At 46.2% G+C, this 17,936-nt stretch overlaps 2 protein-coding genes across 4 annotated transcripts; one reads left to right on the forward strand and one right to left on the reverse strand.

Annotated features, from left to right (window-relative positions):
• Positions 1-638: 638 nt before the first annotated feature.
• Positions 639-13,197, forward strand: LOC119135254 (inactive phospholipase D5-like). 2 transcript variants are annotated; one of them, XM_037272744.1, is made up of 10 exons: positions 639-1,028; positions 9,308-9,444; positions 10,246-10,432; positions 10,956-11,064; positions 11,240-11,367; positions 11,435-11,632; positions 11,740-11,876; positions 11,968-12,133; positions 12,217-12,307; positions 12,531-13,197. In XM_037272744.1, exons 1-10 carry the CDS (start codon positions 864-866, stop codon positions 13,007-13,009), a joined length of 1,797 nt encoding a protein of 598 aa, XP_037128639.1. In that variant the 5' UTR covers positions 639-863; the 3' UTR covers positions 13,010-13,197. The 2 variants fall into 2 exon arrangements, with proteins under 2 accessions (XP_037128639.1, XP_037128640.1); XM_037272745.1 differs by lacking the exon at positions 639-1,028 and adding an exon at positions 4,540-4,697.
• Positions 13,198-13,602: 405 nt separating this feature from the next.
• On the reverse strand, positions 13,603-17,934 carry trmt2b (tRNA methyltransferase 2 homolog B). 2 transcript variants are annotated; one of them, XM_037272752.1, is made up of 3 exons: positions 17,138-17,934; positions 16,904-16,981; positions 13,603-14,888 (listed from the first exon to the last, which is right to left on the reverse strand). In XM_037272752.1, exons 1-3 carry the CDS (start codon positions 17,702-17,704, stop codon positions 14,286-14,288), a joined length of 1,248 nt encoding a protein of 415 aa, XP_037128647.1. In that variant the 5' UTR covers positions 17,705-17,934; the 3' UTR covers positions 13,603-14,285. The 2 variants fall into 2 exon arrangements, with proteins under 2 accessions (XP_037128647.1, XP_037128646.1); XM_037272751.1 differs by having other exon boundaries at positions 16,904-17,934.
• Between the last annotated feature and the right edge of the window lie 2 nt (positions 17,935-17,936).

The following is a 17,936-nucleotide window of genomic DNA, read 5'->3' on the forward strand; positions in this document are numbered from 1 at the left end:
ACAATTCATTGAGTCAACCATTCAAATTTTGAAGTCCTTTTCCTTGAGTTTTAAACTTTAGGAAGGTTAGTGAAACCTCAGCAAGTTGGTGCTTTCTCTTTAAATGTTTGCACCACTGACTGGGCCAGCATCTCAATTTTGGCTGCTCAAGTTAGACTCCAGTGTGCAGCTGTGATTTAAAGCAAAGAGTCTTCCACACTGAGAAGATAATGATCTCTGAGCTGACTTTTTATGCTCTGGCGCTTCTCTTGTTGGCATAACAGGAGGCCAAGTGGAAGTAAAGAAGCAAGCCACTGCAGTCTCATTGCACCACTCTGCTGTCCTGTACCACTTCAAGTGTGTGTATTAGTGAGTCAGAGAAAACAATAAACAGCCATACAATATTAATTGAACTTGAAAGTTAGCCCTCCAAAGGCAAAGCAACCAGAAAGGTTCCCGATATATATATATATTATATATTATGTGTGTGTGTGTGTGTGTGTGTGTGTGTGTGTGTGTGGGTGTGCGTGTGTGTGTGCGTGTGTGTCTCTCTCTCTCTCTCTCTCTCTCTCTCTCTCTCTCTCTCTCTCTCTCTCTCTCTCCCTCTCCCTCTCTCTCAACCACACCCACCCTACCCTACCTCCCCGTCGTCACACAAGGGATAACTCGCTGAAACTTCATCACACTGCTGGGATGCTGTGCTGAGCCAGCTCAGCCTCTAGTCCAGATCCGACTTGGGATTGCCCCTGGCCTGAAAGGACCACTACTTGAGTTTTTTTGGTGCACCATGTACAGAGGAAGCCAAAGGAGGTTCCACGCTGAAGGGAAACCCCTATGCTAGGACTCCCTGGTGAGCTGTGGGGAGTTGCCCAGCAGCTGCAAGCATGGACTTACGGGCTCCCAGAGGGCCAGCAATTAGACAGGACCTGAAGGGGTTCGGGTTGGGGATTCCGGCCACCGGGATCCCGGCCAGCAGCATAATTTTGGCTGTGCAGCAGCAGGACTACTCAGCCAGCGTTTGGCTCCGCAGGAGGGACAAATTGGAACATGTAAGTGCTGGACAAGAAAGCCCATCGTCTAGAATAGCAATCAATGGTGTCGACAGTTTCCTTGTGTTTGAACGGGATGCATAATTGACTTTTGGTTTGGGGTTGTTTGCTGGAGGTAATGGGCTACATTATTAGAAAGATTTCTGAATGAAGAAAATTGATTCTTTTTTGCTCTATTTTACGACAGGTTGTGTTGAAGAAGGCTTTGTAAAGTGAATCCAGAAATGTATTTGAAAAAAATTGCAGCAAAAACCTGCAACAACACAAAACTGCATGCCGCTACAAATGAGCACAGGCTGGCGTATCCGTGATAGGGGAGCTGCGCCGCTGTGGGAGTGGTCACAGCCGACTTCAATTTTGCATTTTTTATTAGCATTAAGGTAAACAGACTTTTCGTTGGCAAAGCTATGTACCGTATTTTCCGCACTATTAGGCGCACTGAAAAACTTTAAATTTACTCAAAAAACCACAGTGCGCCTTATAATGCAGAACGCCTTATATATGGATCAATTGATGAATTTGTTGATCCATACTGGTTGTACACAGCGCTCTGCCAAAATGTTTCAGTACGTTTTAGTACGACTAGTAAATTACAAGGTTGCATCGCTTCCCAGCATTACGGCAACCGTGGTCAGGGGGCGTCACTGAATAGCCAATATCCAACGGAATCATAAATAAGCAGGACCAATGTGTTAAATCAGTCTTTAGTCGGTTCCAATCACTTTTATGGGAGAGAGTTTGAGAAACGTGATTGTTTACAGGGGGCTGCCACGACACTTTGCTGAGGCTCATGGGAGTCTGCGAGCTGAGGCTCATGGGAGTTTGCGGGTGGCTAATGCTATAATGATAGCTGCTATACGCATGAGGCTATTTCATTTCAAAATAGGCTGCTCCGTTAATGTTTCGCGTAAATTTACGGATCGATATGGAAGGGAAACATAAGTAAGCAGTACCAATGTGTTAGATCGAACTTTAGTCAGTTCCGATCATTTTATAGGAGATGGTTTGAGAAACGTGATTGTTTACAGGGGGCTGCCACGACACTTTGCTGAGGCTCATGGGAGTCTGCGAGCTGAGGCTCGTGGGAGTTTGCGGGTGGCTAATGCTATAATGATAGCTGCTATACGCATGAGGTTATTTCATTTCAAAATAGGCTGCTCCGTTAATGTTTCGCGTAAATTTACGGATCGATATGGAAGGGAAACATAAGTAAGCAGTACCAATGTGTTAGATCGAACTTTAGTCAGTTCCGATCATTTTATAGGAGATAGTTTGAGAAACGCGATTGTCTACAGAGGGCTTATTGGTTATCGGCTAGTCGATGCATACCGCAACCCTAGTCAACCTCAGTTTGTTGCAGTGTAGCTTCTATTTTATGCGCCTTTTAATCCGGTGCGCCCTATATATGAAATAATTTCTAAAATAAAAAATGCAATGAGGGTGCGCCTTATAATCCAGTGCGCCTTATGGTGCGAAAAATACGGTAATTGTTTTAAGACAAGCATACAAAGGCAGCTGAAAAGAAGAGCAGCTCCGCACCGATTGCCCACATATGTACAATGTTGCGTGTTGTGCGGGGATGTCCGAAGTTGAGGCAGGAAAAACAAAGATGTGGAGTGTAGAGTTGGTCCTTTATTGGCAAGATCTTGGGTCGTTCAATGGCAGTCAGTACACAATGGCAAGGCAGCACATCAACAACAACGTCCGTCTCCAGGTCAGCTTGTTTTATACTGTCCGGAAAGGCGGGAACTTGTCACATGACCATTTGGTATCTGTGACTGTGGGGGCGTCACCCCTCTGTGTGTGTAGGTGTGTGTGTGTGCCTATGTGTGTGTTGTATTAGTGTTCTGATTGAGCAGTTATGTTTATATAAACTAAGGAAAAGAATTGCAAAATATGAACATTAAACGTCCATGAGATTGTCTAACCTAATAGAATATGTACACATTGCTGTTGCTCTCTCTTCAACAACAAACATGAAACAGAGAATATTTGATGGTGGAAGGGAGCAGGGGCTCATCCACAACGTTGCCATGATGAATTAGCCTTCTCAGGCGCTCTTCCACATAAAATTGCTGGAGAAACACATTTGGCACTGATGGGTCTCCTGACGTGGACATGTAATATCATGAAATTGCTTGCCCGTGTTATTGTATAGGTACCAGTACACTCATGCAATTGACCCCCTCTGAGTGTCATGTCTGTTCAGTGCAGCCAAATTGTGGGTCGCAATGTCTATATGGATTCTCAATTACTCGGCTGTTTATTGACACTGTCAGCGGGCTTCCCGCTTGCTAACGATGTATGACACGCCTTGAAAGGCAAGATGAATTCAGTTGCAGTCCGGATCCCACCCCACAAATGAGGAGAATATCAACAGCGTGGGTGAATAACAACATTTGAGAATTTTTAAATTGTAATCAAATTGAGCTTAGCTTCAGTGAAGCAGCCAGCCATGTTTGTGGCGAGTTTTGTGTCACGTTATCTTGAAAATGTGAATGACTGCTTATTGACAATACTAATGTGGTTTAAAAGATAACGATGCGGCACTTAATATTTGTACATACCCTACTAAACGTGTAAAAGTGGCCAAAATATATTGACTCGAGTGCAACCTGTGTCCGATAGAGGGCGCCATTGCCCAAAGTTACAAATACAACTAGTGTCTATCATTGCAGATATTTTTACCCCTGCTCTCTCTCTCTCTCTCTCTCTTTCTCTAATGATTAAGTTTGCTAAAAGTATCTACACGAACGAACTCTTCGAATCGTCCCCTTCTAGGAGTAAGTGTGAGTGGGGGCGTGGGGGTGGAGAAAAAGCATGATATATGTCAAGACTGACACCTGACATGCTTGTTGAACTGCCATCTGACTTTCAAGGTTTTTTTTTTCTAACAACTATGTTTCCAAACGAAAGGTTCCACTTTGGTATCCAAACAGCTTCATCAATCTCCACCTGGGGGTGCGCAGCTGCAAAAGAAAACACTTGTGCAGCTTCCATTTCACTTCATCTGCATCTGCAGAGCAATTGGATGTCAATGTGGACGCAGACCAAAAAAGGGTCTCAAATACCACACGGCAGTGTTCACTATCTTTAATGAAGAGCGGAAGGAAACAGGATATCTTCAAGGGTGTGCGCGCACGCGCATATTTGCTGACGCTATTGAAGAAGTGCAAAAAAAAAACAGGCTCGATAATGCAAACTATTTCAAATGTTGCACCTGCACCGTTTGGAAGCAAACATGAGTGTATACTACGTGTGTACGAGGGAAGAGCAGCATCACACACAAACACACACGCGCGCGCGCGCGTACACACACGAGGATACAATGAGAGGAGACAAGAGGAAAGCCTGAGCCGGATCTTCTATTTATTCTGCCTTTCCCTCCTACCTTCAGTGTCCATAAGGGAGAAGAGAGAGAAATGTGAGCTTTCTATTACAGTGAGAGGGAGGGAGGGTAGGAGGTAGGGAGGGAGGGATGGATGGAGGACGGGTTGGAGGGAGAGTTAGAAAGAGGTGGACCAACACACGATGCGCAGACCTGAGAAGTGCAAGGGAAGAAGTAGGGAGATGCAGATAAGATTAGATAGACTAGCTAGACAAAATAGAGAGACAAACAGATAGACAGAGTGGCTTCCATCAGTTGCGAACAAGGGATGCATCATGAAGGTGAGCTTTTTCAGTTTTAAGTGAACATGTGCTTGTTTGATGCTTGTGCCTGCCTGCCTGGCGTGCAGCAGTGACGTGCGGTGAGGGTTGGGGTTGGTGAGGCACTGACTCAGATTTACAAACGTACTGTATGACGCTAAGGCACTGACTCACAAGTCAGATTTACAAGCATACATGGTTGTTATCCCATTCTTGATTAAATTTAATAACATTTTAAACACACCACTGTACATTTAAACACACCACTGCAGTATTCTTACCTTTACTTGTAAATGAAATCCATTCTCCTGTCCTTCTGGACGAAGATCTCGATGATTTTGTTGTAGAAGTCCTCCTTTTTGTCCTTTTCTTTGAGTTTTACAAGTCTCTCTTTCTCAATTGAGATAATTGCCAGGGAAGAAAGTCGTCCTTGGTCAGTTCTATTCCGACTGTATGTCTTGATTCTTTTCAATGCAGAAAACGACCTTTCCACAGATACCGTTGTAGCAGGTATAGTGAGCACTAGCTGGAGTCACTTTGCTGCTTCAGGAACAGTCCCAATCAGATCCTTCTGGGCTAAAAAGTTGAGAAGCTCTCTAGGAGATTTGCATTCAGTCCTCACCTGTTGTGAACTATACAGTCCGATAAGATCGGACTTTAGCCTGACAATGTCAAAAATCCTGGCATATTTTGATAAAGTCTGCAGTTTGGTGTCATCAAAGCATCGTGACATTTCCTCAAATTTAGCGCAATCTACCAATCCAAGAAAAGATAGCTCACCAAAATGATCGAATCTAGCTTTCATTTGCATATTGACATTGTCGAGAATGTTGAAAAACTTCCATCTCTTCTCATCTTTGACTGACGTGTTACTTTGGCTTCTCTCTTCCTTCTAATCCTCGCAAATCTGCCGTTGGTCTTCCCTTACTTATGATTTCTTGATTTGACTGAAAGTCAAGTTTTGAAAAATGTCTTATCTTCGAGATTATATCCTCCATTTTCAAGGAAAATAAAGCCAAATAGCAACGCGTTAGCACCGAATGTTGTTGGTTGTTTTTCTTTTCTTTTTTTTCTTCTTAATTTACTCTCGCATTTACTCGTGTCGTGAACTATTAGCCGCAGGCTCACTATCGCCCCATCTTTGAGGCAAAAGTACTGGCTGCCTCAAGGCCCGTATTTTCCTGCTGACTGCAAGCACGCGCCGTTTGCACGCGCTCAGTACAGTGTGTGAGTGGTGCACACTCTCACACGCACGTCCTGAGAGGCACTACCTGTCACTGCCTCAGCCTCCATGATTCTCGTCTCCTGTTGTTATTTGAACAAGAAATACAGCTATTTTGACTATGAAAATGATCCAAATGTATAGGAAACACACCAAAATTGCATTAAAAGCATAGACCACAGGACAGATATTATATTATGTTTTATTATATTATTCATTTTTTAATAACTTATGGTGACAGCTGAGGAAACCATGTTGAGCCCTTTACCGCCCCTGGTGGCAAGGTGAGGCACTGCCTCACCTGCCTCCTATGAGTGCACGTGCCTGGCGTGCAGTACAGCAGTGTACAATATAAATGTTACCTCCAGTCCTGTAGATGGCAGTAATGCGCATTACTAACTAGTGACAGACCACTTCAGTACAAACGAAAGATTATAGATTGGTCACAGATGAACTAACTAATGACGTTACGGAGTTTTGCTGGCGTAACTGGCCGCCACAAGTGCGACTGCTCCGCTCATGGCTTCTGTCTGCCAGGAGGGTCGTCATAGCAATGGTGATGAGCAAGGAGGGGAAGAAACATCTCTTGTAATTCTGCTCACAAACACACACACACACCCTTTCTATTACGCTGTTGTAGACACACACACACATTCCACACACAGATGCGGGAGTTTGCAAATTGAAGAAACACCTGAAACAGTGTCCATGGCAACCAGACGACTGGCTCCTGCACCATCCGTAAAATACGAGAGCGAGAGAAAAAATAAAAGTCTACAGGAGGCTTGTTTGCAATGAAGTGCTCAATTGGGAAAAAGACTAAACTTATCTGTAGCATCATAGGTGGCTTCGGTGCCCGAGCATCCTTTCCCAAGCATGCAATCGTCCAAGAGATTTTCAACTGATTGCTGATGCTGTGTACATGCCATTTGTGTGGAAGAAACTTAATGTGACCCTGACTGCTGTACGACTGCCATAAAATAGTTGGGCGTTATAAATTAAATATATGGACACCACGAGAGGAGTGGAGAAAATTGCTTGTCTTGACATATTTCTGGATGCGTCTGCAACACACACACTAATACTGGTAGGTGGGGTCATAAATCAATTCAAGCAAGGAGGGAACGAGCAACAATTTTACAGTCAAGCAACAATTTTACAGTCAACCTCGTAAAAAGATGAGTTTGTATATTTATGTGTGACACGCCTAGTGGCTAGCACATCTGTCTGCTTCACAGTTGCTTAGTGGGTAGTACGAAAAAGGCTCGGGGGGGTCAAAGACAAAATGAATCTCGTGGTCCTCCTCGAGTGACCGGGTGGGTTTACAGTCGGGCTCGGGCCTCATTTCAGTTGACACGGCTCTCATGTCGTCTTAATGGCGCTTTCATTGATCTATTGATTTTGTTGAAAGAGAAGCCCGGAGAGATGAACGGGCGAGGAGCGAGGTTGAGACCAGACGATGATGGAGGGGAACGCAAAAATCACATGACTCTTGAAAGCACTGGCCTTTGTAGCTAACAAACAGGATTTGTGCCCACGTTAAACTTGGAGTTGAGCCTTCACTTTGGGGGCGGGGCTATTGCTATGTTGCTAGTTTTGATCATGGAGAACCCCACATATTTGCGCTTCAGCATCTGTGAGTTTTTAATTTGCTATCCTCTGTTATTTGTTGAAAAAAAACATTTGCTGTTTTTGTCTTGAGGCTAAAGTATGCCCTTTACAAAAAGATAGCTTTTGGCGCCATCTTGTGTCCGTAGCCTTGTCTAACAGAAATAAAGTGCCAAGTTTGGGTTTTCAATGGTCTGTGACTAATTTGTTCATACCAAGATGGCTACCAATGCGACCCCGACTGCTGTACGGCTGCCATGAAATAGTTGGGTGTTACAAATCAAATAAATTGTTAATTTTTGTTGGAGACAAAACAACTGCCTGGAAGGGCCTTGCCGGTTTGTGCTGATTGGTAGCCTGATTGTTGCTTGCCTCCAAGGTGATCCAGTACCCACGCTGTCGAGCGCTTTATCCGTCACAGTCGCCCCCGCTGTCCACATCAATTTCTCTGGACGGCCAATCGGTTGCAGGACCGTTGCAAATTGAAATCGTAAATGACACTTTTCACCGCCACAACAAACAAATTGCTCTGACACGCAGCAGCAGCCACGTGAAGTCAATCAGCGAGGTGTTGAGATGTGGCATGTTTTCTTACCGGCCAAATGACTTTGAACAAAGTTGGCCCCGACGCAAAAAGTCCTTGTACAGGTCTGGCCCAAAACAAATGCCAAGAACTAAGTCAGTGATTTGTGACTTTTATGCGGATGCGGTCACCGTGTCACACTGACGAGACGACGGTTAGATCACATTAGGCAGAGGTGGAAAACGGGCCGCGGTCCAAACGCTTCCGGAACTTCGTCAGCAGCTTTGTAAACACCGTCTGACTCCTGGGCCCATTGAGCAGCTTTGTAAACATACGGCCGCTTCCTCTCATAAAGCAGCCGTCAGCGAGCTTGAGGAAGGCCACGACGCCCTTCACATCTCGATTGACGTTGAGTGACACGGTCAAATAGAAACACTCGGAACCATCAGTCCGCTTGATACCGGACGACCTGAATCGGCAAACGCGACTTGCATCCAGCCGCAGCTCCATTTTCACGGTATCAGTCGGCTTTGTTTGCACGTTCATCAGCAGAACGCCCGCTCAGCCTCTCGACAGCTGCCGACACTCGACTTGCATTCCCTCGGCGGCCGCTGCAGCAATGGGAGTCTCGAGTGCCCCGAACTAATCGTGCATGCATCAGAATCACAAAGCCGATTCAATCGAAAGAACGGGCCAGCCAACAATAATTAGCTGCATTGAGAAACCATGAATACGCACGCTGCTTGTATTTGTCGTGAGCGTGATCTCATCCAGAGAAAAGAAGATTGAAGATGAGACATCGGCATCAGTTGAGACGTAAAAGTGTAAAGACGGACACACACACACATGCACACACACACAAATACGTATGTCTCGTCAGCAAAAGACATGCTTGGCAGCATTCTGTGATGTGCTTTTCCTGTCACTCAATATGCACCTTGGGGATTATTTTGCGTTGTGTGTGTGTGTGTGTGTGTGTGTGTGTGTGTGTGTGTGTGTGTGTGTGTGTGTGTGTGTGTGTGTGTGTGTGTGTGTGTGTGTGTGTGTGTGTGTGTGAGACAGAGCTGTTACCAGCACGCTTAGCTTAATTTGCCGTGCCAAATTGCAAAGAGGTGTACTTTAACTTTACAGAGGGGGAGGGTCCCCGTTCACTTGATTGGACGATGCCAAATGAAGGCAAATAATGGAGTGCGTTTTGACAACCCAGGCTAATGCAGCTGTACTTTTTTTTTTTTTATTGACAAAGGCGGCATGTTAAATCAATGTTTTTTGCTTTAGTCTCAGCAGAAGTGCATCATGGTTTTTGCCCTGCTGTGCTGCTTCGCCGTGCTGGTGGCGCTCATCTTCTCGGCCGTGGACGTTTGGGGTGAGGACGAGGACGGCGTCACGGAGGAGAACTGTAGCCGGGACTGCAGGTGGGAGGCACATGGATGCGCCTTTTCCCTCAGACTTTTAGAGTGACGTCACTCGGGCGTTTGAAAGGTGGGATTGTTTGTATTTTAGGAGAGAGGAGTTCAACTAACATGGTACCTTTGCGAGGTGCGATGTTTTAATGAGGCCAAAACAGTGATATCACCTTTCCACCCTTTTGATTTTGCTCCATAGTCAACATTTCTGCTCATCCAGAGGAATAAGATTCTGAGGAAGAGTCAACATCTCTGCAGCTGATTTTGTCAATTAGCACTCATGGCGTTTGACCTTTGGACGCGTCCCAAAATGGCGGCGAGTTCGACTTGTGCCAGGAAATTCAAATTGAGAGCTGGCGAGTGCTGTGCCAGTAAATGAAACACACCCGGGCCGACGTGCCCTTCAGCCTGACGGGTACAATATGTGCTTGGACGTCTTTGATATTTTTGACGCGGTCCTCCAGAGGGGGTCTGCCAGAGTCCAATTCAATTATTTTGTCCTGGTCAAATCTATTTGGAAGAAATGCTTCAATCTAGCTCTGGTGTGGTTTTGTAGCCGCATGTTTGTCGCTTCTTCCGTCATCACATCTGCAGCGGATGCAAGCACATTAGACTTCCAGACACACGAAAATGTATGACGGTGTGTAATCGCGTTTCCTGGCAGAAGCTAGCGAAGATATGCTGATGTTCCTCATTAAGCCAAGCCAATTTGTTGGGTAATCGTTTTGGCTGAAAACGGCTCACGTGCAGCATTGGAGAAAAAAATCACCTCGGATAAGTTTACATTCGCCATCACAATGTCTTCCTCAGAGTTGTTCTGGTGGAAAACATTCCCGAAGACGTCACCTTCTCCAACAGCAGCGCGTGCCACCTCTCGCTTTCTGCGGGACTTTTGGGCCTGCTGGATCAAGCCATTCGCGTGGTGGAGATCGTTTCCCCGCTGTGGCTGCTCAACTCCTCCGAATACGAGTCTAGCTTCCAGCCTGCAGCAAGACAGGTACAAAGCACAATGTGCTCAAACTCCCCCCTCATTTGAAATTTTGTTCAAATTCCAATTGCCAATGAAATGAGTTTGCTGCCACAATGTTGAGTTGTTATTTTGGCTGCATTAAATGAGCCACTCATTACAGGCTTGCGATCTGACTATACGTTATTGCTGTGGTTCTGACACACACACACACACACACACACACACACACACACACACACACACACACACACACACACACACACATCCAGCGCAGTATATCAGACTCTGGACTAATAACATCTAAAGGCTGTTCATTAGAACGTACGTAATGGCTCCCCCTCGGAGGCTTCAGAACACGAAAAGCCTTTTAGCCTTTACCAACACAGCTGCACGGACGTGTGTATGTGTGCGAATACGTGTGTGTTCGCTGTATGTCTGCAAGCATCAGCAATAATTTTGCTGATTAATGAGCTGCATTAACAAAGTGTTAGGTGTGCAAAAAGTGTGGTCAGATGAAGCAGGGTGTGTTTTGGGCATGTCTGTCTGACAGGGCAGAGTCCTGCTGGCCAGGCTGCAGGCGCTGAAATCCAAGAAAGTCCAGCTCAAGGTCTCAAGCGGGATCGTGGACTCGGCAGAGCTCAAAACGCTCGTCGGATACGGTCAGCATTCCAGTTGTCACAGTGTGGCCGTCCTGGCGCCGACGTTCCGGCCGGCATACGTATTGAGTAATAGCCCGGCGACTTGCAAACTGACTTAGCGTAACAAGAAGCCCTTTGGTGACTGGCCAAAAAGTTGCAGCGCCATTTCTCTGACTGGTTGCGCGTGCGTTTGCAGGCGCCGAGGTGCATCAAGTGAACACGACGGCGCTGAGCAAAGGTCACCTCCACTCTTCCTTCTGGGTGGTGGACAGCAGACACTTGTACATTGGCAGCGGCAGCATGGACTGGAGATCCCTGGCCACAGTATGGAACTCAAAGTGTTTTCCTCTTTGCCGAACAAGCTCCGATTACGTGTGCTTGTGCTAACCAGAGGAAGGAGCTGGGCGTGTTGGTGTACAACTGCAGCTGTCTGGCTCTAGACCTCCACAGGGTGTTCAACGTCTACTGGGGGCTCCAGTACAAGGAGTTTGTCCCCTCCTTCTGGTCCAAACGCCTCTTCGCCATCTTCAACAAGGATTCGCCTCTGGAGCTCACCCTGAACAGCACCGAGGCCCGAGCGTACATCTCTGTAAGTTACAGTTAGCAGTTGAGGATGAGGGAAGGGCCTAGCACGAAGGGATTCCTGGAGGGGAAGCCATGATGTCATCCTTCATTTCGCTGCTGCCCTCCCCACAGACCTCCCCAGATGTTTTCATCCCCAAAGACCGAAGCAGTGACCTGGAAGCCATTTCCTGGGTTATCAAGGATGCCCGTCGCTTTGTCTACATCTCAGTCACAGACTACTTGCCGCTGCTCAACGGCAGCGCTTACAGGTCAGCTCAGTCACCTCGGCCGCTCCTCGGTCCTCATCCAGTCCCGGAGATCAGTAGGTGTCCCTTTATCGATGTCCGTCTTATGTCCAAGGTACTGGTCTCGTATTGACGGCTTTCTCCGGGAGGCTCTGATCCTGAGGCGGCTACGCGTGCGTCTGCTTATAAGTTGCTGGGAAAACACTCATCCGCTGACGTTCAACTTTGTCTGGTCCCTGAGGAGTCTGTGCATGGAGCAAGACAACTGCTCACTCCAAGCTGTGAGTCCAAACTCGGATGGATTCGAACCGTACGCATTGGGAAGGTCCCATTATAAAGTGTGTGTGCGTGTGTGTGTGTGTAGAAGTTCTTCAACCCCAGAGTGCAGAGGGATGGCAGTCTTGGAGGGATAAACCACAACAGGTTCATGGTGACCGACAGAGCCATTTATTTAGGTAGGTGCATCGGCTAGTTCACTTGGTTGTACTTGATTTTGACATAGGCATAACAAAGCTGTGCTTGGTGTGCACTTTGTTGTCGTAAAGTTCAAGCATGAGAACCAAAATTCTTGTATCATTAAATCAGAAGTAGTTTGGAAGAAAAGAAAATAGCAAATATTCTTGGCACAGACAGCGAGAGCGTGGGCAGAGGCAAAAATACTTGTTTCTCTCCTGAAAGGTAATCTGGACTGGGTGGGCAACGAGTTCACCTACAACGCAGGCGTGGGCCTGGTCATCAGTCAGCCCCGCGGTGTCGAGGAGGGCAAGAACTCTACTGTGGTGGATCAGCTCCGAGCCGCCTTTGAGAGGGATTGGTTTTCCAGCTACGCCCGCGCCCTTCAGGCCAATAAGATCCCCGTCTGCAGCAAGCGGCAGATGGACAGAGCAGGACCGGTCAAAGAAAGTTGGGCGAATGGCGGGCCGGTGCCCGTCAGGACGGGTCGGCGCGATACCGTGAGAACCGATCCCAACGATAACGAACCTCACAGCAAAGCTAAGCGCCACGATGCAGTCCAGAGCGAAACCGACCCCGGAGAGCAGAAAATCGTTGGTCTTGAACATTTACAGGCACAAATCAGAAGGACCGTATGGGACCACCTGAAGGAAGCTGACAATCGGTCAGCCGAGAGCAGGGAGATCTCAAATGGATCCCTGTGAAAAAGAAATGATGCACTGGAATTTTTTGTAGCCTTTTTGTAGAGCACGTTCAGGCTAAGCGTAGCTCAATTGTAGTGAAGTATAGCTGGCAAGATAATTGGATGAAATCAGGGAGGAGCCTCAGTGCAACTTCCGGTTCAGAATTTTCGTTCCAATTCTGCCTTGCAACGTTTCACCGCATCCCCCCCCCCAAAAAAAGTGCAATGCAAACGTGTGTATGCCTACGCAAAGAAAGCAAGAACTGGTGATGACGTGTTGCTCATGTAGCTTTACAGTAAGTGGCCGATATTGAAATATAAAATATAAAATATATTATATTTAAATGTTCTGAAAAGTCCAAATGAATCATTCTTTAAACAATTTGCCATTTTTGGGTGACCTCATCATGCCAAAAACATAGCACCTTTGGCAAGCGTACATTCTGATGAAAGTAAATGTCAGCGTCTTGGGGCCCCAACAACACCCCACAGCGCTATCTAGTGGTCACTATGATAAACGCAGAACGAGGAGGTAACAGACTCCAAAGATGATTGTAAGCAAATTAAAAAAAATCATAAAAAGCGATCACGATTTCAAGGGACAATTTTTCTTTCCTCCGCAATGTTGATTTCCGTTGATTAAGAAGAAATGTCTCCATTCTAAAGGACATTAAAATCATGGCGAGCTGGTCTGTTTTACAGTAACTTCACATAAACATGGGTGAAAAATATATCAATGGGAATGAGACAGAGAGGAACAAGGTGTGCTCTTGGCTGTGTTTTACAGTTTCAATTTGAGATGTGACTATTTAGCTTTGAAAATATTGCCTACCTTGAAATATTTTTAAGCATGATTGCTGCTGCCTTGCATGTCCTGCCTTCACTTGTGCACTGAGGAATGCCTATTTATTTAAATACATTTGTTTGTGCACACATTCACTGCATTATATGGTTGATTGCTGCATTTGATAAAGAAAATATATTCTCCTTGTTTTGGTGTCCTGTTTGCATCAGTTGTGTGCATTGCAGAATTCTTTAATAGTCTCATTATTTCCGATGCCAATGGATTGTATTAGAATGAAGTTACATTGCTATCAAGGCTAAGTCCGTTTTGTGCTCGTTCCCGTCTTGCTTTATATTTACACAACAATTAACATTTTCACCCCCCCAGGGTAAACCTGTTTTCCAGTAGCTGTACAACTTTATGCTATCATAATGGCCAGGCGTCCCACAAGGTGTGCAGTGAAGCCGTCACTAAAACAGTCAACGTGATTCCGATATCTGAAATGTGCCATTTGCTACCTCTCAAAGAGAATCACCAGTTCACAGTGTTCGGTGTGCGGGAACATGTCCACAGGCACGGCCAGACGTGGCGAAAACGCATCTCCTGCCAGTTTCCTCTCTGGGTCAGGTGCGCAACAAAGCTCCGTGAAGTTCCTCATGGCCTGCCCGTCCGGCTTGCAGGACACGTAGACCAGACGACGGATGGCAGGCTGGTTGCGCAAGGCCCGGATCACTCGGTGATGGAGACCGGCGCGGGCGGGGTTCACCACGGCCGCGAGGCACCCGTCCTCGGACGCCAGCCGGGACACGAGGCCAGGGAGGACGACCTCTGCTTTTCCGGCGATAAACTCGCACTTGTCAAGCTTATTGAGGGCAGCGTTGTGTCTGGCATCTTCCACCGCCTGCTCTATGAGCTCCACTCCAACGAGTCGCCGTACTCTGGGGGATGCCGTTATGCCCATGGCGCCGGTACCGCAGCACACGTCGAGGAGAGTCCCTGATGTGTCCTCAGTGCTGGGGGCGCACAAGTCTCGTACCGTGCTGTACAGCACTGTAGCGGCGCTATGGTTTACCTGGAAGAATGCGTCTGGGGAGATGCGGAAGCTGAAGTCCAGCATCTGTCAAGGACAATCAAGAATAGATGAGTGTAGTTACTGCGACATTTTGTGAACGGTTACCCAAATGGATCTAATCCAGCCCAGGGGGATAGAGAGGATCACGTTCAGTAAATTAACTACCGTATTTTCTCCACTATCAGGCATACTGTATTACAAGGCGGACCTCTATTGATTTTTTTTATTTTAGAAATTATTTCATACATCGGGTGCACCGGATTAAAAGGCACATAGAGCGATTTATATACATATATATGGTTTTATTTCACTTTTTTGGGCATTTTATGGCTGGTGCGACTTATACTCCGGTGCGACTTATAGTCCGAAAATTACGGTACAATGGAAGCTACTGCGGGAAGCTACTGCGTCAAACTGGGGTTGACCTGGGTTGCGGTATGCATCCACTAGATGGTGCTGTGCTAAAGGGGATGTCAACCCAGTCAATGAGGTATGAAAGTGATACGGTCTTACTTGGTTCAGCAACCCTACTCATTTTTGCTGGTCATAAACTTTCTTTAGTTCAAAAGAAAAAAGCAAGTGCGTGCGTTGATGCGTAATGCGTTGATTAGCTTCTTAGCTTTGGTGTCTATGTGCTGCGGTGAGGGGGGGGGGCGGTTCACTACGACTGCCTCCCGATAGGCTTATGTGTATGTCAATCAAGCGATTGTAGCTTATAGAAAATTTTTTTTTTTTTAAATGTCATGCGATCGACCAGTAGTAGCTTACTTCGCTGACGCCCCTGACTGGGGTTGCCGTAATGCTGAAAACGATGCGACCTTGTAATTTACTAGTTGTACTAAAACGTACTGAAACATTTTGGCAGAGCGCTGTGTACAACCAGTATGGATCAACAAATTCATCAATTAATCCATATATAACGCGCTCTGCATTATAAGGCACACTCTGGTTTTTTGAGTAAATTTTAGGTTTTTAAGTGCGCCTTACAGGGGAGAAAATACAGTAACTCTTGTAGCTAATTTGTCCACTGGAGGGCGCACTGAAGACCATCTAAGGCTTAGATTCTAAGCCATCTTATACCCGACTACAGCATGAGAGACGCTCAGGCGTTTGAAGAGCAATACCGTCACTTTGTGGTGGTTTGTAGTTTCTGCTGGCAAAGAATAGTGACTCATACCTGTCAAAAACTACCTAATACCAAATCTCTTGAAACTCCAACTTCTAGTCCACTTTTTGGGCCTATTTTTTAAAATTCAACTGTAGATGTTCTGCTGTACGTGGTTTATGATTTATTTGAAGATGCAGAATTGATTTGATTAGCTAGAATCCATTAAATGAATCCAGCAGCAGTGCAATTGATTCAACTGGTTTGCTGTCAAGCAATATAACATGAAATTCAAATGTTCCAGTAAATCATGTACCGTTTTTTTCCATGTATAATGCACCCCCATGTATAATACGCACCCTACAAATGGCATGTTGATGCTGGAAAAAAGCCTGTACCCATGTATAATACGCACCCAAATTTTGACTCCTACTTAAGTCCGTAAACGTAAAATTATTTCAGAAAAAAGATCATCTTTGGGAACAACCGGATGTTATTCTGCCGGTCAGTATCACTGCGCATGCGCTAGCAAACTCAATAGCGAAGAAATGTTTCGGATTTGTGTAGGGTACATTGTGACAGCAAACGAGCAGGTGATCGAGCAAGCGTCTGATACGAGAGCATTGTGTTCGTATGGAGCGTGTTTGAAGTGAACAGCAGAGAAGAAAGCGCATCTGTAATGGCGGCCTCCGTATGATATCCGGATTAAAAAATAAATAAATAAATAAATAAATTGTACCCATGTATAATGCGCACCCCAGATTTTAGGACAATAAATTAGTTAAATTTTGCGCATTATACATGGAAAAAAACGGTAATTGATATTCAAAGTATTAAGGGACCCAAAAAGTTATTTTACTCTTTACATATGATTAAATATAATAGGCAGATTACTCAGTTATCCGATTTTTTCCTTCTGTTGTTTGTTTACATTTTCAGCACTTGTGTTCATTACCTGCTCATAAATGTGTGTCTGGCCAAACAAGAGCTGGTAGGGCGAATCCTCATGTGTGCAACGTGTCATGGCGCTCTCCTGGAAGTAAAGTGAGTCCAGTTCACAAGCCGACCCGGCACCGCCTGCAAAGAACTCCGCCAATTCTTCCTTTTGGGCCACCACCTCATCCCGGGTGAGACCCTGTGGGTGGAAATACACGACGGCCATGGCGTGGCCTGCCGCGTTGGTCCTCACCGTGACCTCTCTCCAGTGGCCGCCCTCGTGGAACAGGAGGCAAGGCTCCAGGGATGAGCGGCGAATGAATTCCTGGTAGCATCTGGCCACCTGTTTGTGCTTCTCCGGCATGTTTGGCAGGTGGTCTCCATTGACGCACACAATGTTCCTGTCCTTCCATTTGCCCACATAAAACCCAACTGTCTTGGGGTTACCGTCCACTCCTCTGTTGATAGAGAATGTTGACTTGTTCCGGTAACCGTCCCTAACTGGGGATGGCAGGATAGGCAGGACAGGGAATGGGATCTTTCCTCCACCACAAAGCTGCTCCAGTACCTTCTCCTGGTGTTTTTGCTTGACTTCAAGTTGCTCATCATAAGTGAGTCTCCATAGGGGGGTGACCACAGAGGCCAGCCTGTCTTCCCAGGACAGATCAGCCTGGGTGGGCCTCTTGTGACGGTTCTTCACTGGTCGGAACGTTGCCTGGACAACAGCTATAGTGTCTTTAGATGAAAAGAACAGACAGGTCGCCCACCAAGGACGCACGGTAGTCCGTCTAATAAGAATTAATGACCTCCAGTAAGCCATCTCGTCTCGCAAGATGCAACAGTGGCTCGAAATGCTAACACGCAATTAACGCCATTAAAACGCGAATACACTTGTCTTTCCTTCCTCTTTCTTTCGTGGCGGTTGCACACCACTTTTTAATGCGATTCTGCCACTTGTAAAGGTCCCTCAAGACAAGAGTCAGAGGGGGGTGGCGGAAACCGGCAGAAGTTCCACACGTGAATTGTGACGTTCGACAAATAGCGTTGACTTT

The sequence above is a fragment of the Syngnathus acus genome, chromosome 15 (assembly GCF_901709675.1).
Source record: "Syngnathus acus chromosome 15, fSynAcu1.2, whole genome shotgun sequence".
In the NCBI taxonomy this organism is placed as follows: Eukaryota; Metazoa; Chordata; class Actinopteri; order Syngnathiformes; family Syngnathidae; genus Syngnathus; species Syngnathus acus.

What these genes read in the sequence shown, in the direction of transcription:
- LOC119135254 (XM_037272744.1), top strand. Translation starts at nt 864, where the DNA reads ATGGACTTACGGGCTCCCAGAGGGCCAGCAATTAGACAGGACCTGAAG. An exon ending in CAAAACGCTCGTCGGATACG is followed by an intron (nt 11,065 to 11,239) that starts GTCAGCATTCCA and finishes GTGCGTTTGCAG; the next exon opens with GCGCCGAGGTGCATCAAGTG. An exon ending in ACTGGAGATCCCTGGCCACA is followed by an intron (nt 11,368 to 11,434) that starts GTATGGAACTCA and finishes TGTGCTAACCAG; the next exon opens with AGGAAGGAGCTGGGCGTGTT.
- trmt2b (XM_037272751.1), bottom strand. Translation starts at nt 17,704, where the DNA reads ATGGCTTACTGGAGGTCATTAATTCTTATTAGACGGACTACCGTGCGT. An exon ending in AGACACACATTTATGAGCAG is followed by an intron (nt 14,889 to 16,903) that starts GTAATGAACACA and finishes TGTCCTTGACAG; the next exon opens with ATGCTGGACTTCAGCTTCCG.